General features: G+C 42.9%; 1 protein-coding gene across 2 annotated transcripts; it reads left to right on the top strand.

Annotated features, from left to right (window-relative positions):
* Nucleotides 1-1337: 1337 nt before the first annotated feature.
* On the top strand, nucleotides 1338-25091 carry kita (KIT proto-oncogene, receptor tyrosine kinase a). Of its 2 annotated transcripts, none has more exons than XM_073475980.1 (21): nucleotides 1338-1571; nucleotides 5070-5324; nucleotides 7901-8185; nucleotides 8276-8415; nucleotides 9958-10150; nucleotides 10538-10724; nucleotides 11435-11550; nucleotides 11826-11940; nucleotides 13509-13693; nucleotides 15065-15171; nucleotides 15283-15409; nucleotides 15937-16041; nucleotides 17174-17284; nucleotides 17406-17547; nucleotides 17718-17809; nucleotides 17926-18056; nucleotides 18409-18531; nucleotides 19657-19768; nucleotides 19875-19974; nucleotides 20249-20354; nucleotides 22132-25091. In XM_073475980.1, the coding sequence occupies exons 1-21, from the start codon at nucleotides 1517-1519 to the stop codon at nucleotides 22312-22314; spliced, it is 2970 nt and encodes a 989-aa protein (XP_073332081.1). In that variant the 5' UTR covers nucleotides 1338-1516; the 3' UTR covers nucleotides 22315-25091. The 2 variants fall into 2 exon arrangements, with proteins under 2 accessions (XP_073332081.1, XP_073332082.1); XM_073475981.1 differs by having other exon boundaries at nucleotides 9979-10150.
* Nucleotides 25092-25127: the final 36 nt, after the last annotated feature.

Raw genomic sequence — 25127 nt, forward strand, 5'->3', positions numbered from 1 at the left:
AAGCACTTTGAAACAAGTTATCATGTTTATTAAACCACTTAGAATTGTATGTGCATCAGTCTTTGGGAGAAATGACAGAAAAATCTAAATGCTAAAAAACATCATATGGCAAGATAAATGGAAACAGAACATTCAAAAATGCCTTGTCATTCATCTTCCATATGGTTTCCCCCCCCCAAAAAAAGTGGAGATCACAGTGTGGGGAAGAGACCAATTATGGGCAATTAAAGGATGTAGGGCCTACATAGCAGATTGCAGCAAACAACATTTTTTTATAAAAGATGGAGATGCTAATTGCGGTGAACATGATGCGCCATCAGAAAGCATTCATCATGGTGTGTGTGTTTGTCTGTCAATGGAAAATGGGGTCAACTGAGTCCGCCCTGTGAGAGCCTGCGAGGGCCCAGAAACTGTCATGTGTGTTATCAGGAAGCGGTTATGTGAAGACAAAGGGTCATTGTGTCTTTAATAAATTAAAGGGGCTCTATGTAGCAGGTATATTATTTACTTTATCAGCCATATGTGAGCAGATTGTAACGATGTAAAATAAATACATATATTAAAGCTCCTATTTGCACGATAGTGCTGAAGCTTCGGGTTGGTGACCGACCCGACCTACTGACCTCACAAACAGGAGCTTTAAAATAGCTTGTATGTTGTAAAGTTGTTCATTCTTGGATCATAAACCTTTGTTCACCATTGGCTGTATGACGTTCAAGAGACTTATTGCACAGAACTGGTAATGTGCAGATTCACTGGACGGTGATCTTTTCTGAACATGTTGGTCATGGAGAAGGCGCTCACAAACCTTGTACAGCTACAGTATAATAACAAAGAGCATTTTGGTCTGGTCCAAGGTTGTTGAACTGATCAAGATTCCGCTTTTTTCATGACTGGACTCCCAACTAACCTTGTGAGTTTGTAGTCCTGCAGCTCACCTCCATCACACCTCTGTTATGGTTGCAATTACTTCATTTTATTTCTTCTCTCTTTCGTTTTTTACTTATTTATTTAGCTCATGTTTCCTTTCCATTGTTGTAAAAACTTGGTAATTCTTGGTAACTGGACTGGATGTTTATCTTTGTCTTGATGTGTCAAACTATCTCTGCGCACAAGTGAAAAACAGGTCCCAAACACCTCCCTCCCTCTCTCTCTCTCTCTCTCTCTCTCTCTCTCTCTCTCTCTCTCTCTCTCTCTCTCTCTCTCTCTCTCTCTCTCTCTCTCCACCACTGGCTCATACAAACATGTTGTTGACGCCACAGTCAGTCAGTTGGCCAGTCAGTCAGTCAGAGACACCAGGTCGGGCCGCACCGTCCCCTCTGGCGCGCTCCAGGAGAACAGCATGTTTGCAGATAGGCGACGACTGCTGCTGCTGAGCATCTGTGCCTTTAAAGACTTGTAAGTGCGCCTCCGCCAGAGCCCGCAGTCAACTTCCCTCAACTCCGACGCGAGAAGAGTGGAGCTACCTTAAACCGTAAAGGCTCACCTTCACAGCTAGACCCATGGAATTATAACTATGGAATACCACTGGATACTGCTGTCTGTCTTTTTACACTTAACCTTCCATCCAGGTAAGACATTTGCGCCTGATGCGCCACTTTACGCACGCAACTTGTTGCTGCTCACTTCTCGGTCGTCTCTTAATGACTGCAGGTATGCAGTCAGTTCCTTTTAGCCCAGTAAGACAAAGATAATCCACATTGGGGTGAAGTAAATTGCTACACTTCGCCCCGCGTCGCCCTCATGATGCATTTCTCCACACTTTTCTTTGTTCTGGGAATCGGCGCAGCGGGAGCTGCGAGAGGCTGCCGATAAGACAACCTGAAGTCACTGAAACCTGATGAGGAAAGTGGATACTTCGGCTCATTATCTGGATGCGAGCGCGCTGCTTTAATAATGAATGTTTTATTCAGGGAACAGTTCGCCATTAACAAAAACAAAGTAATTAAAGAGCGGAGGTAAAGTAGGATGATGGATGATGATGGTTTTGATAGTGTGCAGGTTCATGCGGTTTTCCTCGACACTAAGCCGCACATAACCGTCATTATGGAAATATAACAGCAACTCCTGATTCCTGGGAAGCACGCAAACGAGCACCTGGTGTATCCAGGAGTGGTTGGCACGCTTACGCAATGACTCGCCTGTTGTAAGCTTTTGTAACGTGTGTGTGTGACTGTAACACTGAGAGGTTTACGACGTTGTCCTCGCAGTTTGATTTGGGTTGTTTGTGCTTATTCGCTCTGGGCTTGAATCTTGAAACCACACTGAGACCATTTATGGCGAAATCTTCAGAGTCTGGCTGCAGAGGTCAGAGAAGTCCATAAACACTTAATTGTATTATAACGAAAAAATATCCATGTCGTCTCGGTATGTTATTTTTTACTGGATGGCTATTTAAATGTTTGGTTATTTTACAACCTGTGATCTAAAGTCAACCATTTTGTTTTTATTATCTCGTCAGGAGTTTGGGATTTTCCCCAGAGATAGCTTGCAAATTTATGGAAAGCTGTACTGCCAGGCCACACACACACACACACACACACACACACTCCTAACAAGTGCTGCTGTTCAACTTTGCGCTCCCCGTCGGTGCGTCTCTCTCTGTTTTTACCTCCACTTCCATCTGTAGTTTATGGTGCGCCCATTAGAAGCCGTTGATGTTCACGCCTTGTTGATATCGTGAGGGAATATGACTGACTGTCACATCTCCAGGCAGGGTGCGCAGTCTGTGTCATGTGATCCAATGAGGGCACGCCGTGAAGTTTGCCTCGAGCGCGTTTACGCAGGCTACAGACTGAACTTCTGCCGTGTGTTGTCCTCTAAGGTCAGCTTGTTTATTCAGTAAAGAAAATGAAAAGAGATTTTGTTTATTTAGTTTGGTTAGGAATAAAAATGTAAAAAAAAATAAGTCAATAAAGATCTTTCTCTTCTGACCATACAGTGCACCTTTAAGGATTTCATAATTAAAGAAATATTTAATGAAACAATACCTCACATTGAGAACTTGTTGATGCTCCTTTTTATCTCCTTCCTTTCATGTCGACAACCAAACGTTGACGTTAGATTCCACAGTTGTTGCCAAATATTTAGGCATGTACTCTCTGCAAACCCTGCAGCCATCAGCATTATTAACATTCCCTAAATGCATCATGATACATTGCTGTTTGCTGTTCTGTGATTCAGTTAAGTGTTTCAGATGAGTCGGTGATGCCACCACACCCTTTCTATTGAAGTGCGGCCTGTGGGAATGTGGGACAATAAGTGATCTCAAAATCGAAATGTGTCTGGGAGGATGAGAGGGAGCATCTGTGTCCGCCTGTTTCACACTCCTACTGTCGTCTCACCAGTGGAAGCTGCAGCCGCAGTCCTGTTGTGTTTATCACAAGTGGTTTCACTAGAAGAGGTTGAGCGTTGGTTTTTCAGGAAACCAAACACATTACTCATTCACTTTCCCCGCCACCTGTTTTCACTTGGTGCTGCAGATTAAATCTTTGGGTTTGCCCAGTCCACAGTACAGTCAGTTCATGCTTCAGCTCACACATTTGTTTTGTCTCATGCCATCACCCGGAATTTTCAAAGAAGGGATATTTCATGTTTACTTGTGTGTGATACGATTTCATTTCTTTGAGCGATTACAGATTTCGGCTCAGACGTCAAGAGGCTGAGGTTTCAGTCCCCGTCGTTGCACCAAGTCTCTTTACCTGCATTGTGATGATGGTCAAAATTTAAAAGCGCTGTCTGTCGTTTCTTAACAATCCATCGTACAGGGAGAGCCACAGACATCATTAAAGTTGGAGCTGTGGGTGGAAAATAAGAATGTCTGTGTTTCTTTAACACAGTTGTTCCCAACTTGACCCCAGTAGAGTTTTTGTCTCTTAACCACCTTAAAACTAAGCAATTACAGAATGAAACAACTCCCTTGTTGAGCCACTCACAGTTCACAGTGAGGCCATAATCCATGTCAAAAGGTCACAGATAGTTTCTGCTTTGTTTTTAGGGCTCACAAGCCTTAAATGTTAAGGATTCACCGCTTTAACGTAACAATACGTAAATGTCGGTGCTGTCAAGCATTAATCTTTATATCAAAAGACCTCTCGATCAATTTGGGAATGAGAGCCAGTACAAATCCTGTGTGAACAGGATTTGTACTGGCTCTCATTTCAGAGTCTTCGATCCCGTTGTTTACTTGCGGATCAGGGATTGTGCCTTTAAGCTGTTCTAATGCATGTGGATCTTGTGGGGTTGTAGGTGTTGACACATCGTGACTTCGCAGCGGTGAGAAAATGTTTGCAACATTTCCCTCCTGCAGCGCAACCTAACTTTGTGGTTTTTAAAGTCGTAAAACAACAACTATCTCTCACAAATTCTCAGACTTGAGAGCGGGCACACTATGCTTATTTTCATATTCGTAAGTTTTATTTTGGGTCACAACTATAATAGGTTTACAGGCTTTACTGTTAAAAAAACCCATTAGTTTTCTCATACTGTCCAGTGCTGCAGCTCTGTGTTCCCCTGCTGTCTGAAACGTCTCTTTACAAATACCCAGTCTCCTCTGATTGGTCAGTTCGCACACACCTGAGCCAGCATTGCTAACAACAACAGAGCAGCTGTGCTCAATCAATTCTTACGTGCCAATCTAGCCGCTAGGCATAAATTATTCAAATGTGTGACAAGGTGACATAGTGTGATGTCACAAAGTCACTGAGTTACAGGTGGAGCTACTGACGGGGTGTTTCAGGAGCAGTGTTTTCTGTGGGAGAGAGGAGCTTCTGTTGGTGTGGACTTTTTAACTTTCAAGCTCTTTTACATGCACAAGAATCTATACGAATCTTTCACTGACGGAAAGGAGAAAAACGAAAAAGCATAATAGGTCTCCTTTAAAACAAATTTAATCTGTCAAGACTATACATTGCGCTGTTTGAAAGCACTTTTCTTAGCGTAACTATCAGCAATGTGGCCGTGATCGTGCATAATCTTTTCCTCCAAAGTGTGGTCAAAATGGGACTACCTGTGGGGGCTCCAGTGGCATGTTAGATATGCAGTTGATTTCTCTCTCTATCCCATTACAGGCAACACCAAGCCCACCATCACCCCTGCCGGCCCCCACATTGTCGTCTCACTCGGCGCACCCTTAGAGCTGCGTTGCCAGGGTGTGAAGGCGATGCAGTGGCAGCGGGAGGAGCGGCCAAAGGTGCGGGGAGAGAGAAAGGTGGACGGGATGTCCACGCTGCACATCCCCAGGGCTCAGCCTCTTCACATGGGCCGCTACATCTGCCTGGAGGAGAGCTCCCAGGAGACAGCCTCGGTTTACGTCTACGTGAAAGGTAGATGGAAGAAACTGTCGGTCTTTTTTTTTTATAGAACTGTGCAAATAAATTCAGCTTAACTGAAACTAGAGAGCTGAAAGAGAAGTGGAATCTAGATCAAGTGTAAACAGACTGCAGGGAAGAGCAGAGGAAATGTGCTGCAGTGACAGGGAGCAGTGTGTGTGGGTGTGTTTGCAGAGAAAGGTGTTTGTAACTTTGCCCAGGACAGGTACAGTAGATACTGCTGCTATTTATTGAGTGCATGACTGCTGAGCTCTACTGTATTTCCTCCTCTATGTGACTCCACATCCCCTTGGCCAGCTGCCATCTCTGCAGGCTTGTATCATGAGCTGATCACAATCCAAACATCGACATTTGAGGCAACAAGCTCTTTTTACATGAGAGGCTCAGATGTAGCCTTATTGGAAGATGTTCATCCCGCTGATGAACTTGTGCTTCGATTTATGCGATTGGACAGATCGAGATTTCACGACGTGCTGCCTCTGTAGGTAGAAATCACAGTTTAGATGGTTAAAGCTTTGATGAAACAGCTACAGCCAAATTTTCAGTTTGGCAGATCTGTCTTTGTGCCTGCTAAGTCTACGAATTTGGAAGATTTCAGTTTTTGGTTGATTTGGCGACACACTTGGTTACCGTGGCAACAGCAAGCAGAAATACAACAGAAGTAGGGAGGAACTGCTGTATCAGTTTACAGTGCAGTCAAATAAAACCCACATTGTGGTGATGTGTTGTCAAAAAATGACATGTTTGTTTTGTAGATGCATCCTGATGAATGATTGCGGTCAGATACATTGTGTTGCATGTGACACTTCACAATAAAAACCAAATGAGCACTTTTAATGTGACGCAGCAGCTTAGGAAATGTTCACTTTCGGTAATTTGCAGTAACTTCATACAGCTCTGTAAAGAGAGCGAACAGTAAACAGTGAGGCTTTCATCAGTAAGTGTGCTTCCACTTACCATGTTTTATGCAAACAATCAATTTATTCTTATAAAAAACGAGAGGAAATGCTGAAAATTTGGGGAAAATGTATTGATAACAAAAACATGCAACAAAAGACAGTGAAAACAGACATCATGAATAAATCACGACATACGTGAAGCATGCGGATCTCAGTAGCGGACGTCCGTCTTCTTACTGAAGAAGACAAATATAAGATATATTTTTAAGAAATATATTTCTAGTTTTAAGAAATATATTTAAAAAATGTATTTCTACACTTTCTGATAGAATCTTTTTTCTCCTCGCTTTCTCCACGGCATTTATGTGATTTTATACTGTTAACCAGTTACCACATAATGCACTATTACTGATTTAACAGCTACACTGTAGTTACAGTGTATTGCAAGGCACATATCTTTTAATTTCTATTTCCATTAGTACATATACTTCAAGATGTTTATATATACAGTATATGTATAGTAGTAGTATAAAAATATAGATACAAAGTTGTCACATATTATAGTTGTAAGTACATTTGTTTACAGTTATTTTACTTCTTTATTTTTTGTTTATATCTACAGTGTGATATGTATTATTCTAGACTTTAATAGCTCCAACTGGCCTGTCAGCTAGACGCCTTTTAAAAGAAAGACTCTGTATCTTACTTCTGTAAAGTCGTCCCACTCTCACATTTTCTGTCACAAATGAGGGCAATGTTGGTGTCGTTTACGCTGCTAATGCACAGCCTCTTTTCGCTACTCTACCTCTCCTGTCCCCAAACCTGTCTTTGCTAACTGCACAGCTGTGCTTCTCAACTTACCTGAGCAATGAATTATAATATCTGTCCATCAGAAAACTCCATAAACCACCGAAAGTTGAGACGGTTTCACCAAAATCAGTGAAAAAGGTTATAAAGTTGTTTTTTTAAATCATTACTGCAGCTGAATATACAAAAATCAACACAAAGAAGATCAACTTCCGCTGCTGAGATCACTCTTGTGCATGATCCAGGTCCCTCTCTCTCCTCCTGCAATGGTTTAAAGGTGCAGTATGTAAGAATTGGCTAATTGTTGAATTCATACTCCAAACAGATAGGGGGCAGCATATCATCAGAATACCCACGAACTGCTGCAACCCGTAGCAGCTTTTAGAAAGTAAGCTCAATTAGCCATGCAGCTAGCAGTTCTTAGCTGACTTTGCTGACTGGCAGCTCAGAGTACTCTGGAAGTGTTGCCATGCAGTGGCACCGGAGTGAGTACCATGAAGAGAGCGATGGTGGCACTGCAGCCTGGGACCAAACACAGCTTTCAAGACCAACAGAGGCCAGTTTGACGACAGGGAATACAGTTATGAGGGTGTTTACAGTGGCTCTGACAGGACTCTGACTCAGAGAATGAAGACACAGCGTGTTAAGGCAAAGGAGAGACATGAAGTGGGAGAGGTGTGAGAGGAAATCATAGTTGTCATACGGCAAGAAGTCACAATAACAAAAAAGTCATGTGAAATACTGTATGGTGAACAGTGTATCACAGTTGAGTCATGGCTGTCAAAAAAACAAAGCTTCCACCACTGCAGCCCTGCTCACAGCTCTGATACCTGCTTCTATGTGCAATCGCATTTTTCTTGGCAGATCCCGACAATCCTTTCAGAAAACCAATGGTGTTCAAAATTCTCACCCGTGAGGGAGACGCTGCTTCCATCCCCTGCCTGGCAACTGATCCGAGTCTGGACAACGTGAGCCTGGAAACATGTTCCAGTAGAGCTCTGGCCTCTGGTCTCCAGTTTTCTGCAAGCCTGGAGCAAGGCATCATCATCCACAACACACAAAAGGCCTACGAAGGTTGCTATGTGTGCACGGGAAGACTGAGGGAACAGCAAGTCAGATCACATGACTATTTCCTGACAGTAAAACCAGGTAACGTGCTGTAAATACACATGGGTGTGTGTATTCTTGCTCCCTAACACACATGAACATTGAGTCACATTTGTTTTTATTTCTTTTCAGTGCCCGTTGCTCCTCCTGTGATTGAGATGCAGGCACCCAAAAGAGTGATTCTTACCCGGGGTGAGGAGCTCTCCCTCACCTGCAACACGACCAACGTCAACGGAGATATCAACCTAAAGTGGGTCACCCCACCTGGCTCGGTGAGACTCTTCTGCCTTTGCTTTGCTGTGTGCTGCGCAGTTGGTGGCTGATTAATTAGAAAATGCTGCACATGTTTGTCGCTAGTGTTGTCAGTTTGTGAGATTTTAAAGGGCTTTGATCAGACTTAAAGGAGACCTATTATGCTTTTTTTCGTTTTTTACCTTTCCACCAGTGTTTCTTAAAGTCTGCACCAACAGAAGCTCCTCTTTCCCACAGAAAACACTGCTCCTGAAACGCCTCATCAGTAATCCTGCCTTTAACTCTGTGACTTTGTGACATCACGCTACATCACCATGTCACACATTTGCATAATTAATGCCTAGAGGCTGGTTTGGCACGTAAGAATGAATTGAGCACAGTTGCTCTGTATGTTGTTAGTGGTGCTGGCTCAGGCGTGAATGAGCTGACCAATCAGAGCAGGTGTTCATGAAGGGGGTCTTTAAAGAGACAGGAGCTAAAACAGAGCGTTTCAGACAGAGGGGGAATACAGCGCTGCAGCACTGAACAGTATAACTGATGTGTTTTTGAGCATTGAAGCATGTAAACTTACTCTGGTAGTAACCCAAAATAAAATTATGAACCGGAAATGAGCATAATATGTCTCCTTCAAAGTTGGGAAGAGTCAACCACAAAATATCTGCTCTCACTGAGATTCCTGCCCACAACCAGCGGGTTTTCTTTTAATCTATTGTTAAACAGTAGTTTATCATTCAATTTGTGCAGATTCATCATGATAACTACCTGCCAGCTGCATTGATTATCCTCTGAAAATTGGTCGCAATCTTTTATATTATTGAATTATTTGATTTTCTTTGTTTTTTCCAAAATTGGTGTTCTATTTTCTAGTTGGTTTTCTTCCTTTGCACCTGGTATCAGTGGTTATCTGTTCTCATGAATGACAGTAGCCATGTTTCCATGAAATGTCAAGCGAATTTTAAGCGAACTTTTGAAAGTTCACAAAAAATCAGAACAATCAAAATGTGAATCTGGTGCGTTTCCATAAACTGTTTTGATGTGGAAGTAAATGAAGGCTTGAGGTAAACAAACCATGAGACAAAATGGAAAGAGGTCTTCAGGAATTACTTTCGATGGGGCAAGTTGTAATTGTTCTTGCATGTCAGCTGATTCAATGATTATAATGCATGGAAACAGCTGATCAGTCATGTGTGTTGAAGGTTTGCATCGTCAGAGTTTATTTGGCAAATCTGTTTCCATCAAACATTTTGCGCATTAAGTCTGATTCGCAAAAGAGGAAATACACCTCAAGCGAGCGTAAACTTTTGTTTCCATAAAATTTCTAACGTGATATTCTTCAAAATGCGCATAAAAATGCTTTATGGAAACATGGCTAATGAAAGGGGTCAAAGTTCATGCTGTCTAAGCTTCAGGATCTCCGCTCTGTGTGTACAATGTGGACGACCGTGTGTGTGTGTGTGTGTACTCGCATGCAGGCAGTTGTGTGTCTGAGTCAGAATCTGTGTGCTTGGCGAGGATAGACACGCAGACGGGGTTAATCTCTAGAGATCTCTGGGCGTTGACAGGGTGCCGTCTGGTATCCACAGCAACCACCAAAGGTTGACGCTACTTCACATATCCAGACGGAGCACTACACCCGCGTGCGCATTGCCACATTGCACATCGAGGCGGTCCAACATCAAGATGCTGGGAGGTACCAGTGCGAAGCTGAGAACGAGAAAGGGGTCAGCACGCAGTCGGTGTGGCTCGATGTTTATGGTGAGTATGTGAAGAGAATTGCTGTTAGTTAAAGCTGCAGTTTGTAACTTGACTTACTTTGGAAGTCGTGTAAAAAATTAGAATCAAGTTTTTCCTCTTCTTCCCAAAAACGACGTAGTGCACCTTTAAGTCTCTGCCAGAATGTGAATTAGCGTTTTTCCCAAAATCTCAAACATTCTCTAAAGGCACATTTGGTGTGATTCAGTATGTGTTGTCTTGCCACATCTCTTTGGACTGTGAAGTCTTCATATGCATGCGTTGACTTGCCTGTAAGTCTCTGGACCAACACCACGTAAATCATTATGACAACATAAATATAAAATATGAATATTAATACACTTGTGCAAGTCTTGTAACATTATGTTATCTCGTTTCCTTGTTTTTCAGAAAAAGGATTCATCAACCTAACACCCACAAGCAACAGAACCATCCAGGTCCGTGCAGGTGAGAGTTTGCCCCTAAAAGTGGAAATGGAGGCTTATCCCAAGCCGCACACTTTCTCCTGGAGCTTCATGGACAAGGAGCTGAGGAACACCACCGACCATGTCATCACCACACACAGCCACGAGTACAGGTGAAACAACACACACTTGCCTCAAGCACCCCAGTTTTACCACCTAGATGAAAAGGCTCATTAACCTCGTTCAGTGGAATTTAACACCTTTGGTTCGGCTGCAGGTCAGCAGTGGTGCTGATACAACCGACCGCTGCACTTGTCACAGCTGCCTGAGAAAGTCAACTGTAATTCAAAAGATGCCTAGGGGGTTCTTGTGAAACGGGAACGAGAGATGTCTTTCAGGGGGAAAGAAACCATGAAAATCTGCAGTATTACCTTTCTGCTGCAGATAGAAATATTATGTAATATCATCCAAGGCTCATGTTTCGTGGTGCCTGTTTTTAATGTTGAAACGATACAACATTACCTTCAAGTCTCTGTTGGATGTGAATTGTTTATCCCTTTTTTATTATCTGAAAAATCAATAAATCCATGTCAACTGACAGAAAAACATGTAGCCATATGTAGCCTGGAGGATAACTGGAAATGATTTACATGTGCACACTATCTTAAAACAGATGTGCACACAAACACAATAAGACTGATTGTAATCTAAAAAGTAAATATGTGAGCAGCTCTTTCTCAGGCAGCATTGGCATGAGTGGAGGACAATCTGTTCTTTCCTTTCATTGCACAATTAAAACTAATTAAAACACATTTTTACAGATATTGTTTTTTTAATTTTAATTCAATCATGCTAAAGATTCAGTATCGTTATTTTTTTTTAGCTACACCAGTGAGCTGAGGCTGGTGCGACTCCAAACGTCAGAGAGTGGAGTTTACACCTTTCAAGCCTCCAACGGTAACGCATCAGTAAACCAGACCTTCACCATCTTTGTGATCAGTAAGTTGTAATTGTTTTTTTTTTAAAGGTTTCTTGGTCCCTTAAGCCAAATAATGAATTGCACTGCCCCACCTTGCATTAATATTGAGTAGCTGACATGTGGGAATAGGTTTCATGACCTTTTTCTTTGTGTGAAATGAGGTCTTGCTCTCCACCTCACGTCACCCTGTGTCATTCAGACTGCACTATGGTTTAATGCAACTGAATTAAAAACTCTCTCTGCTTGTTATTGTTCTCTTACCTGACATTTTCTGACATTAACTTGTGTTTGTTAGGTAAACCTGAGATTGTATCTCATGACGGCCCAGTGGATGGACAGGTACGCTGTGTGGCAGGGGGGTTCCCCGCTCCTCGGATCACCTGGTACTACTGTGAACAGATGTATGCAAGGTGAGACTTCTATAGACTTCAGGCTCCTCGTTTTTATTCTGGGTTACTACTAGAATAGGTTTACATGATCAAAAAACATATCAGTTTTCTCATTCTGTCCAGTGCTGCAGCTCTGTACTCATGCTCTGTCTGAAACACTCTGTTTTAGCTCCTGTCTCTTTAAGCCCCCACCTCAAATACCCAGTCTCTTCTGATTGGTCAGTTCACACAAGCCTGAGCCAGCACCTCTAACAACAACAGAGCGGCTGTGCTAGATTAATTCTTCATGCTAAACTAGCTTCTAGGCATAAATTATACAAATGTGTGACTCAGTGACTTAGTGTGATGTCACAAAGTCACAGAATTAAAGGTGAGACTATTGACGAGGCGTTTCAGGAGCAGTGTTTTCTGCGGGAGAGAGGAGCTTCTGTTGGTGTGGACTTAAGTGCACTCAACTTTTGAACTGCAGCCTGATGTAATTACGATGAGTGGAAACTGACTAATTTAACAAACCCTCTTCATTTTCATGACTGAATAAACGAACCGACCTTCAAGGACCTTAAACACAATTTCATACTGTTTTACTTTGTTTATATTTGGCGGACCCTGCCACCTCTCTAGCTTCAAACAGTGTTCTGGGGACCTTATTTTCCTCTGAGAACAGCTTGTTTATTCAGTTATGGAAAAAATAAATATTTCTGAGTTTGTTCTATTACCTCATTTATATTGTAAATATTACCTTTATGAGTTTCTGAATTTCTTTTCCAAAACTATATAGTGCCCCTTTAATTTAATTGATCTGCACTTTGTTTGTAATTTCACCTTCAAACTTTCACCAACACATATGAAGTGCAACTCGAGGGTCCTAAAGGTCAAACTAAAGACACATTGGATAGAGTCGGGAACAATGATGACGATGGACCGAGGGATTGTGAGATTTGAAGGGGCTGACTTGTGATTGGTTGACAGTGATAAGATGACCCCCATGTGACAGGGGATTGGAGCGCATTGACTTGTGATTGGTGGGGGCCCGGGTATCTGCCCGGATACAACTGGCCACGGCTCGTCTCGTGTCAAACGTAAAGTGTGTCGAAGGAGGGGCACCCGGTTGCTGTAGCAACGCCAATCCCAGGCAGCACAGGCGATGCATCATAAGTGATAATCCAAACTTTAATTATAATTAAATCCAATTAATGCTCATTAGATGCAGGCACGCAATTGTATGTACAGGAAGTAAGTGACCTGAGTGAACCTATGACAGGAGCAGTGTAGTGACACATGGAGCCCTGGGCCACTGTTTTACGTTTCACTTTGATTTCATGAGCGCAAAAGGAATTCCCCGCATACTCATTACATCTACTGAAACTAACTGCCGGCAATGTTCTGAAATATGAGGAGATTTGTCTGCGGTTCTGCATATTGTGTAAAGTTACTCAACCTCAGACAAGTTTATCCAAGAATCGGGAAAGGAATGTGTGTCTTGTTTTCAGAGATTTAAAGGGGGACAAGTGTCCTGACAAGTGACAATAGTTGAAAAGCTCTGTAATCCCTTCAGCTTTTGTCAACAGTGTATAATCTTCTGCCTTCAGGTGCTCCCAACAGGTGAATGCCACCGTGGAGGAGCAGAACGTCATCACCGTCACACTGGTCAGCCCAAGGTTCGGGAAGACTGAGGTGGAGAGTCGGGTGAATGTCAGCAGGGGACGGTTCAGTACTCTGGAGTGTGTGGCTACGGTGGAGGGCGAGCAGGCCTACACACTCTTTTCTATCAGTGGTGAGGTCCTATGGAGGTCGCGTGATATTGAAGGGGGGCGCCTGTCAGTCTCATGTTTTGTTGCTGAATTGGTGTAATCCTCTGCATGTGCTCACCTTCAGATTAGAATTAAGAGCAGCAGAGTCAACTGTACAAGAGAGGATGACATAGACGTGATCGTAAATCTTTTTTCTCCACCTGATGTTGGTTTCATTCAAACTTCCCAAGCACAGTTAAATATTCTCTCTCTGTGGACTCAGAAACAAAGTTATCAGGGCAGCTGTAAACCCCTAACACATTGGATTTAATCCTCAGCTCCAAATATTTACTAAAAGCACAATACTGCCGAGGATTAACCCATAAACGTGGTCTTACAACTAGCTTGTTCCTCTATAATCTGTTAGGTAAACATTAGGGAGGAGAGATACCTCGGACATGATAAGATGTTGTCGCTCACAGATAGGAATTAGCCTCAGTCCCTTGTTTACTTTATGACTCCAAATCCGCCCTGTTATAACGGCTTCCCCATCTGCTGCACTCTGTCCTCAAAGTGGTGCCAGTGCAGGAACTGAAAGCACAGCAAAGTTGCCTGAGCCCTGGGGACCTGGGGTTTATGCAGGACTCAGGGGGGCTCACTGTGGCTACAGCGGGTATGTGGGCGAGCATTATGATGATGGAGGAGAGTGTCTGTGGCCTGGCAGGACAGGCCTCAGGGAGCGTGTGCCCAGGATTTTTTTTTTTTTTTTTTTTTTTTGCGCTTCACAGAGTAGCAGCAGACCAGGCGGAGGCGCTGAGAGTGTGGAGCGCAGTAGGAGTCTTGGCGGTGCTGGGCATTCTGGGGCTGTGGGAGGCTTGGAGGTGTCAGTGAGCTGCAGCAGCAGAGAATACACAGGGCTTTAGAAACCACTGACAGGTTTACAGGGGATTAGTTCCTGCAGACTCTGCATTCTCAGATTTGAAGTGGAGAGAAAGCTTCTTATCTCTAAAGAGCTTATTACACCCCACTGTACAGAGGAGCAAAACAATAAGGCATCACAAACAGACAGACACAAAAGAACAGAGCCCTGATTACATATAATTACTCAGCGCCACAGCTGTAAAAGCAGCAACAATGCAGCAAAACACTGCATAATCAAAACTGATTGGAAGCGGTTAAACAAAAATAAAGTGCAGAATGTGCAAACAAAATGAAAAGTCTGACAGTATGTAGACATATATAATTGGATTAGTTTGCCGTGATTTGACCGGAGTGGGCTTCACTGTGACTTAGCCCTCCATGGCTTACCTTAATGCCCCTGTGCAATGTCATTTAGAGTGTAAACATGACAAACCATTGACTCTGTCTTTGCTGCTTCTCTTGTGTCTAACATGATCGTATCTGTGTCCCTGCAGAGAGAACTGTTCCTCATGATCTGTTCACCCCACTGCTAATTGGCTCTGTATCAGCAGCAGGCATCCTCTGCCTCGTCCTTATCATGCTCTTCTACAAGTACATGCAGGTAAAACGGCTCGGCTCCTTCTCCTGCATGGCACACCCTCTTTTATCGTAAAATAAGCGGAGCATGTTGAAACCCCATGTTTTGCTCTCTTTTTGCCTGCATCCATGACAGAAACCAAAATACCAGATCCAGTGGAAAGTTATCGAGGGCATCCATGGAAACAACTATGTGTACATTGACCCCACCCAGCTACCGTACGATCACCAGTGGGAGTTTCCTCGAAACAACTTGCGTTTTGGTGAGCGCCCCGCACAAAGTCATCTGCAGTGTGTGTGCCTACATGATATCATTATTTCTGGATCACTGAGATGCACGTCCTGGTTTTCATGTCTTAGGTGTAAATCAGAGTGATATGGAGAGAAATGGTGGTTTGCGCCAGTAATAAATCCTAACAGGGCAGTCTGCATTACATCACCACTGCACCCACAGGCACTTTCATGCTGATTGACAGACACTATGTTTTCTGTGTATATGGACAGAGCATTAAGGTTTTAAGCCACGTCTATGGTCATTACCAACCAACCAGTTCCAGCTCATTAGTGATAAAAACCCCACTCCCTCACTGCAAACACAATATTGTTGACATATTCTGGGTGCCGTTTTTAACAAACCTCCTCAAACAGGATCCTGCGTGTCCTGGTGCCTGCTTACACAGCCCGGGGGCTAAGACTGGTGTCCCAGGAACGCTGGCATGCTGGCTCGGGGCCAGTTTTGTGGGAGGGAAACAGGATGGGGAATAACATGGGTCTGTCTTCTCATCTGCAGGGAAGACGCTGGGATCTGGAGCGTTTGGAAAAGTGGTGGAAGCCACCGCATATGGACTCTCCAAAGCAGATTCTGTCATGACGGTGGCCGTGAAAATGCTCAAATGTAAGCGGCGTCAACACACTTGCAAATGAAGTGGGACAAAGACAGCTTAGCTATTTTGACTGACAAATGAGCATAGTAGCTGTGCACCCTTAAAGGGTTAGACCACCAATTTTACATGTGAAAGTGTGCTAACAGGGTTGGATAGTAGTACTGCATATGTAGTATAAAGCCTTTTGTGGCTCCAGAGGAAGCTGCATGTAATCTGATAAATTGCCCCCCCAGTGGTATCACTAAGTTGCATTGTGGGTAATGTAGGCAGCAGTTTTGAAAAGGAAGAAGAATGCATGGAATAATAAAGATTAAATGATGGAAAATCATTTGGTTTAAACTGTCCATACTGAGTCCAACAGTGTCATAGGAGTGCAATGCTAGGCCAGTGGACAGCTTTTCTAAACCTGGCGCTTACATTACCCACAATGCAACTTGAGTGCCATCAATGGAGGAAAATTATCAGATTACATGCAGGTTCCTCCGGAGCCATAAAAAGGATTTATACTAAGGTGCAATATTAAAAAATTGGCCATCCGTAAAATTCATCCTTCAAACAAATAGGGCAGAATATCACCAGAGTAACTGCTAACTTCTGCTTGCAGCTGCATTTAGCTAGTAAGCTTACTTAACCATGCAGCTAGCGGTCATAGTAGCTGAACTGGCCCGGACTGGGAGCTCGGAGCACCAGGGGGGTATTGGTGTTGTCGTTTACTATCAGACTATCACCCCTTGAAGTACAAACAGACTCGGGGCTAACTGTTCAGCATGCTAACTTCAATAGCTATTTCTGCAACACAATACATAGATGTGTCCGACATAACATCAAGTTTTATTTCTTCACATTCTTTTGATCATTTTGGTTAATTTTGGTTAATTAACCTTTATTATAAGCAGTAGTACTCTTCAAGACCTGTAAACACAATAGAATGTGTAAAATTGTTGGAGTTACCCTTCATAAATAAATAATTTGCCTGTAGGTGTGCAAGCAGGTGTTATTATATTGCTTTGCACAATACCTTTAATTTTTTTAGCCTCCAGAATCAACCGATTTTTTTAAATCTAGATCCCGAAATGTTATAATAGAGCTCAATTCATTCCCTGTGCACATGCTGATTATCTTCCAATTTTTTTACTCGCACAGCAAGCGCTCACTCCACAGAGAAGGAGGCACTGATGTCGGAGCTGAAAGTCCTCAGTTACTTGGGAAACCACATGAACATTGTCAACCTGCTGGGAGCCTGCACTGTTGGAGGTGTGGAAGCCATGTTGTCCTCAGCTATCACTTAAAGACTGTGGAGTGAAAAGAGACTTGTTTTGTTGTAGTGCTTTATTCCACCAAATAACTCTAAACTCTAATCTTTCTTTGTCTTCAGGCCCCACACTGGTGATCACGGAGTACTGCTGCTTCGGAGACCTCCTCAACTTTCTACGCAGAAAGAGGGAATCCTTCATGTGCTTCAAGCTTGAGGAAGACTGCTACTACCACAACGTCATGCCGCAAAGAGACGCAGCTGGGTCAGGTTCTTTTTTTGTGTGTAAAGAGAGGGTTATTGTGTGTGGTAGGAGACAAGAGAATACTAGTATTTACTATCCAGAACGTGCGTAGGATGAGGGTATTTGGACAGCAGCGTGCCTGTGTGTGGCTGTGCTCAGCTGAGACCAGACTGCTCCTTTCCTCTTCACAGTGACAGCTTGAATGGCTACATGACCATGAGGCCTTCTGCTGCTGGCAACCCGCCGTTCAGCTCATCTGAGAAGAGGCGCTCACTACGCAAAGGCAAGAATGCCAGCCATTCATCAAATTTCTCAGTCTTAAAAATACACAGACAAGCAAATTGAAGCAAGACTTAAACCACTTCAGAAAAATAATCATCATCCTGTTTGTCCTCCCAGGTGGCTCCTACGTCGAGGCGGATGCAGAGAGCGCGATGTTTGACGAGGACGGTCTGTCTCTAGACACAGAGGACCTGCTCAGCTTCTCGTACCAAGTGGCCAAAGGCATGGAGTTCTTGGCCTCCAAAAATGTGAGCATCCAATGGCAATGGTCACACTTGATTTTTGGATAAAACGCTGATGTGAATTTCTACAAAATGCAAAGCATGGATCATGTTTCCACAGCTGCTGTAGTAAACGGATCTAAAACGCATGTCGGAGCATGCTGTTGAAAAATGTATTAGTTGTGGAGGCAGGATACTGTCGCCAGTGAGCTCGTGTATCAGTGTCAGCGGTGGTGTGTTACAGATTCAAGTGTGGAAACTCCAAACCAAACTGCATTAGATATAGCACTTCATTCATGGCTCATGTTATATTATTGATTAGTCATGTATATAACATGTATCATTAGATATTAAAGGTGGCGGTGCATTTGTTTTTCAGTGTATCCACAGAGACCTGGCTGCCAGAAATATCCTTCTGACTCAAGGCAGAGTGGCAAAGATCTGTGATTTTGGCCTGGCACGAGACATCACCACGGACTCCAACTATGTGGTAAAAGGCAACGTAAGTCTGCGCTACAGATGTGCCGACCTTGTCTTAAATCAAACCCAGTTTTATGGTTTGGAACTGTCAAACCACCCAGTTTGTAAGATAATAAATTAGTTTGCTGGTTGACCCTGCAGAGTCCAACATGTCAGAGCTACTGTGTAAGCTAACTTCCTTCCTAGCGGCATTTCTAATTCATTGGAAAGCCATTTTTTTTTAATCTCTGTATGTGTTGAGATGAGTCATCCAATGAATAAACAATCTCTAGTCAAAGACAAACAGTTTGGTCTTGAAGGTGTTTTACAAGACATGTTCAAGACCAAAGAGCAAATCCGGTTGCCTCTCTTGGAAATGTTTAGCTAACGTTACTTCTGCTAAAGCCATGCGTCCATGAGCTACCTGGAAGTTCAAACTGAGACTGGTTATAAAAGTGTTTACAAAGTGTCACATTCACACCTGCAGTGTGGCAGGTGCAACTGTTGATTATGTAACTGACCCAACTGACAAAGTTAATGTTGCTGCTAACATGAAGAGTAAAAGAGAGTACAGATCATGGTTGTTTCTGATGTGGCACTTGTATTAAGTGTTTAATAGCAGTGTAAACTGTTAAATTACAGCAAAACAACACAGTATTGAAGTGTTGATGTTTATACCGCTAGCACAGGAGCTTTGTACAATTTACCTGTATGTAGGACGGTCTTACTATTGTTTGCAGTACAGCTTACCTCGAGGCTTATTTGTATTGTACATTTTCAAACAGAACTCATCTTACAACTTAAGATATATATATCATCAGTAAGACATAACTTACTACACCTTGAATCTAACAGTTATTGCGGCTCGTGGCAGGAAAGTAATATTTCTAAATGACTAATTGCATGACTAACTTTGACATGTGTGACAAGTGACGAGCAGACTGTGATCGGTCGCATGCCTGTGATGAGTGTATCTACATTTTTTCATATGTGTAAGGTATTGTACTGTATGGGTATCTCAGATGTGCTGACATGTGTTGTGAGATCCCCAGGGGAATAATGTGCATTCCTGACCCTGGGTACAGTCTGTTCATGCAGGAGTCGTCAGTCACAAACCTTTTTGAACGAGGGCAACTTTCCATCTGCTCACCGTGTGCTTTTCTTTCAGGCTCGTCTGCCAGTGAAGTGGATGTCTCCAGAAAGTATCTTTGAGTGCGTGTACACGTTTGAGAGTGACGTGTGGTCCTATGGCATCCTGCTTTGGGAAATCTTTTCACTAGGTACGTCTATCCATTATCGTGCTTGTGTGTGTGTGTGTGTGTTTGTCTGGCTGTCTGTGTGTTTTCAGAGGCGCATAATGTAACTGAATCTCCCTGCTGAATGTAGGAAACAGTCCGTATCCTGGTATGCCCGTGGACGCCAAGTTCTACAAACTAATAAAAGAAGGATACAGAATGGATGCTCCAGAGTTTGCACCCAGTGAAATGTGAGTTGTCGTTCAAGTAAAATATGACTGTGTGTAAGAAGTGTTGAAGTGAATTGGAAAGACGGAGGAGGTGAGACGATAAGGAATGCACTTTTCGGGAAATGTCAATAACTCTCATCCTGTTGCATTTGGCTTTCTCTGCGGAACAAAATCTGACATGTTAAAACTTTTAGGCATCTTTTGAGAAAACACTCTACACCCACAGAACAAGGAAGGGTGTGTAGTAGCTGTAGACAAATAAAAAGTGTTTGTGTGTTTGTATGCCGCTGTGCAGGTATCAGATTATGAGGTCCTGCTGGGATCCTGACCCCTTCAACAGACCCCCCTTCAGGAAGGTCGTGGAAAGGATTGAACAACAGCTGTCGGATGCCACTAAGCATGTAGGTTGCACCGCTTTGATATTATTTACTTCAACTGTAAAAGGTTCAGCATTCCATTCCTTAAAAATAATGGAGCGGGAAGGCTTCACAGGGCGCTCAGCAGGATTATGGGGTAGTGAAATAAGAGCGACTCCAGGGTAAAAGCTCATATGGTTCATGTGAGGCCTATGGCACAAACAAAAACCGAAAATGTGTGATAATGCTAACCGCTAATCCAAGACTAATGGACCCCAGGCTTATTTAACTGGGTAAAAGCTATGTGACATGGTTCATGTAACAGCTCTGACTCAATGTTTGAGTCTGCACAAAGAAAATACGAAAAAAGGATGCTAAGGCCAACTGCTAAACCAAGACTAATGGACACCAGGCTAATTTTAACTCTGAAATCATCTTAAAACGTGTTTAATTCTTTGTCTTTTTACACTTCAGGTGTTGTAATGTAAGACTGCGGCACCACTTCTTGTGGGAAAACAGTTTTTTAAAGTCCCCTCCACAGTGTCACACATGATTTAGGTAAAGGCCTCCCAGCATGAGCCGATGTGTTTGAACCCTCTCACCTACATTGTTCCATAACTGTCAAACCCCTACAGCTTTTTACAGTTTTCCATGAGCTTCAAAGGGATGTTTGGACATTTCTAGAGACTTAAGTCATTATCTTATTTGTTTTCTTGCTGAGAGTGAGATCAATAGAAGATCAATACCACCCTCATGTTTAATCAAAGTATGACTAAAGTGTTGAATCTGCCGCCAGGAGATTATTAACTCGCCTGGTTCCTTCCAAAGCACAGAAAAACAGCCTTTACCTCCCTTAAACCTCGAAAGCTTGCAGATTGACATGTTATATCTTGTTTATTTAATCCACAAAAAAATCGTACTGAATACGCAACAAGATGTGGTTTTAAGAGATCATGTGCTGGACTTTACTAAACCACAAATTTCATTTTAGTTCTTGTGCAGATGAAACAAACAAGATATAACAGGTTAGAGCGCCGGTAGGTGAATTAGTTTTCTTTGCTACACTGGCTTGGCTCTAAGGATGGCAGTGTCAGTAGGTCAGCCCGCCACCACCATCCATACTGAACCGTAAAAAGCTAAACTCACACTGAACACGTTAAACATAACACCTGCTAAATATCTGAATGTTAGTATTGTCACTGTTGCTGCTTGATGATGTTAGCATTTTGCTAAAAGAGTACAGCCTCATAGATCAGCTAACATGGCTGACTACTCACGCCTGTCAACCAGTTAACATGGGCGCCAAAATGAAAAGCAAGACGTCACGCCGCGCACAGGCGTTGCTCTTTTAACCAGTGTGTCGAGCCAGTAAAACTCTCATTTCACATAACTGCAGCTGTCAATATGGGCAGGCTTTATTTTTATTTATTACCCATTTTCACACTTTTCCTGTGCCAGGGTGAGAGCCATGTTGGTGTTGTGTGAGATGATGTAGTTCACTGAGCACTGTCACGCAGCACTAAATGGTACTATATTATCTTTACAATGAACTGCGACTTTCTTGACAAACGTCATATGTGTAATTCATGAGAAAATCTAAACAGGACCAAAATATTGTCTCAGATGAGTCAGTTCTGACGACAGCCTCAGGGGACAACCCGATACAAGCATTCACACACATACGGCTGGCACTGCACTTGGGAAAATACAGTTTAATTTGAGATGTTTGAAATGGCGCAACTGAAACAATATAAAACCCTAACCATCACAAACTGTGCTCCCCCTCTCCTCTTTCTCTCTCCCACTTCTTCCTTATCTTCAGATCTATCTGAACTTCAGCTCCAGGCTTCCTGTGACGCCCAGAGCCAGGGAGGAGCCCGGTTCTCAGAACGCGGCTTTTCACCATCTCAACTCAGCCGGCAGTAACAGCCCTCCGACCCAGCCCTTACTGGTCCAGCATGAGGTCTTCCTGGAGGGGACGACCCTCAGAGCCCAACGGGTGTAAGGACCCACCCGACCTGTCTGGCTGCCTCATAAAGTGCCTGTAATGTTCCGCCACAGACTGCCCAACCACTACACCCGCCCACCGCCCTGGTACTAGCAACGTTTGTTGTCACGTGTTGCAGACGGAACGGTAATCGTCAGATATCAGCAAACAAAACAACAAAGGAAGAACGGCTTTTATCACTGTTATCACTATTATTGCCTACTGATTACAGGGAGGACAGTTGGACTTATGCTCCCCTGCTCATAGCGAAGAAACTGTTGAGGCACCGGGGAGGGTGGAGGGACATCAACTGTTTCTATACAACTGTCATTACCTACATTAATACACTGTTATCTGTTCATTTCTTTTTTTTTTTCTTTTGAGTTTTTTCCTACACATTTCATAAAGGTTGTTTTGTTGTTTTTTTTAGCACTCCGTATGTTTCTTTCTATCTGTTGGAGACATTTTTATTTTCTTTATATTTTGTGTTTTGTTATTCCTTGTCGTTTCCCTGTCACAGATATTTATGTAGCGTTTAAATTTTTTTGGTTGGCTCTTGCAATTGTTGGAGGAAGATAAAAAAAAAAAAAAAAGCACTCGAGGCACTTGAACGTCACACCATTACACACACCACGTAATGCAGCTTTTGTTTCTTTTTTTGTTTTTATTCTTTTATTGTCAGTATTATTTCCGACTGTTCAGATCTATGTATATGAAGGAGATACTTTTCCGGGGGCCAATTTAAATTGAAATATGGAGACACTGGTATACAGAATAAGCTATTAGACGGCATTCATGCTTGAAGTCCATTAGTCGATTAGGAGATACATTTCCTCTCTTTTTATGTTGGATGTCACTACCTGTAGAGCAAGTGTCTTTATCTGTTAACACATAACATGGATCAGTCCATGATTACTTTACACACACAGTTGTCTTCAGAGATGGTACGCTAGCTTTTCCTTTATGTGCTTGTTGACTGTATATGTGTACATATCCATAGGTGATGACGTTAGTCATTGCTAAATGATTAGCTGGGAAGCGTCAGAGAAAGGAGACACTCTGAGAAGTCTTTAACTCTTAGCGTGCGTAGTAGCTTTGTTACATAGGCATGTAACGCGGGTGTATAGTTTCACTTTTGGACAGCTGGACTGCTGCAGAGTTCTCTTGTAAAGGTGTAAATAACTGTTCAGGTTTATATCGTCGCTCTCCTGCCACATCTAGTGTATGATCTTTGTTTACAAGCATGAGACAGGTACTGCCATTTCTGAGATGTGTTTTCTCTGCTGTTCAGCTTCTTCCCCTTCGTGAAGGACCAGGAACCTTTCTGTCTGTGTTTTCGCCCACGCCGTTGTACAGTATATATCATGGATGGATTCAGGGCGATGCTCATGTTAAAATGCCATTAAGTAGACCGCAGTGTTCCCTGAGGTGACAAGCCAGAGGAAAACGGAGGGTCATGAAGGCCTGGCTGCAGAGATGGTTGGTCATCTCATTGTTCCCCGACCAGTAGCTGGTTTCCTCGCCGTCCTTCTCTTCTTTGTATCCAGCTGTTTCCTCCATCAGAAGTGGGACTTTCAGCACCTCTCAGCCAGTAGTCTGTATCAGTCCAGACCATTATGATTCCCGTCTTCCCACTGGTGGATGTTGTTGTGAAAAGTACCAGGAAAGTGTCCTGCTTGTTTGTATGAACGTGTGTGTGTGTGTGTGTGTGTATGTGTGCGAGCGTGCACGTCTACTTGTCTCTGTGTGCGTGTCTGTATGAATGCAGAATTAAAAGAATTACTGTCAAGAGGTGCCACTACTTAAGATTCATGAAGTCGTTTAGGCTACTAAAAACCCCACCGTCTTACTGCTCTGTCTTTTTTGTAAATATAAATGTGCGTATATTGTAAAGTAATGTCGATGCTTTTGAAGATGTTTATCTTGATGAAGACGTGGTACATTGATACAGAATTTTATGATGCTGTATTTTCTTACGTGTGCGCAGATTTCTGGCTGTAGATTCAAGTGGAAAAGCTTCTTGTGTCTCTGTCACCGTGGTATCTTTCGCTGTGGATAAAGGTGCAATATGTAAGAACTGAATTCATACGCAAATAGGGGGCAGCATGTTACCAAAGTAACCGCTAACTCCCACCCGCTGCAGTAAGGTAGCTAGCTCAGTTAGCTGTGCAGCTAGCAGTTGGGACTGGGAGCTCGGAGCAACGGGGCAAACAGGAGGATCCTGCTCCCTGCGGACAGGACCGCCTCTTTATTGAGTTCTCTGTCCTGATTGGATAAAGTGGGCAGGGATACCAGAAAATGTCTTTTCTCTTGTGAGGAGGAGGTGAGACATTACTGACACTGTGTAACCATGGTTACCATTGGAACATAGAGCTATTTAACACATATTTTTACTTCACTTACAGCAGCTTTAATTTTTGAATGTTTTCAACTAAATACTTACATATTGCACCTTTATTGTTTCGATTTTGGCTAATTCATCATCAGTCATGTCGGTTCTTTTGGTAAATGCCTCAACAAGGCAGGTTTAACTGCTCCTAATGGTCATGTCTGCTCATCAATATTCATGGTAATATTAATTTCAAAAAAAAGATCTTATTGGATATTTCAACCAGGAAGGAGATGTTTCAGAATAATAGAGATTATTTTTCATTTCATTGCTGCCCTTGCATCCAAGAGTTTTTTTCCCCTGCATCTTACTACATATTTATTAAATCTGAGGCTTTAGTGTTACTGTGTAAATTTGATGTGTCGCTGATACATGTGTCAATGTAAATAAAATTGTGTATATTGAATTCCCAATTAAACGTCGTGGTCCGTTTATACACCCT

This window comes from Pagrus major, chromosome 11 (genome assembly GCF_040436345.1).
Source record: "Pagrus major chromosome 11, Pma_NU_1.0".
NCBI classification, from domain to species: Eukaryota; Metazoa; Chordata; class Actinopteri; order Spariformes; family Sparidae; genus Pagrus; species Pagrus major.

What these genes read in the sequence shown, in the direction of transcription:
- kita (XM_073475980.1), top strand. Translation starts at nt 1,517, where the DNA reads ATGGAATACCACTGGATACTGCTGTCTGTCTTTTTACACTTAACCTTC. An exon ending in ACACTTAACCTTCCATCCAG is followed by an intron (nt 1,572 to 5,069) that starts GTAAGACATTTG and finishes ATCCCATTACAG; the next exon opens with GCAACACCAAGCCCACCATC. An exon ending in TCTTCTACAAGTACATGCAG is followed by an intron (nt 15,172 to 15,282) that starts GTAAAACGGCTC and finishes CATCCATGACAG; the next exon opens with AAACCAAAATACCAGATCCA.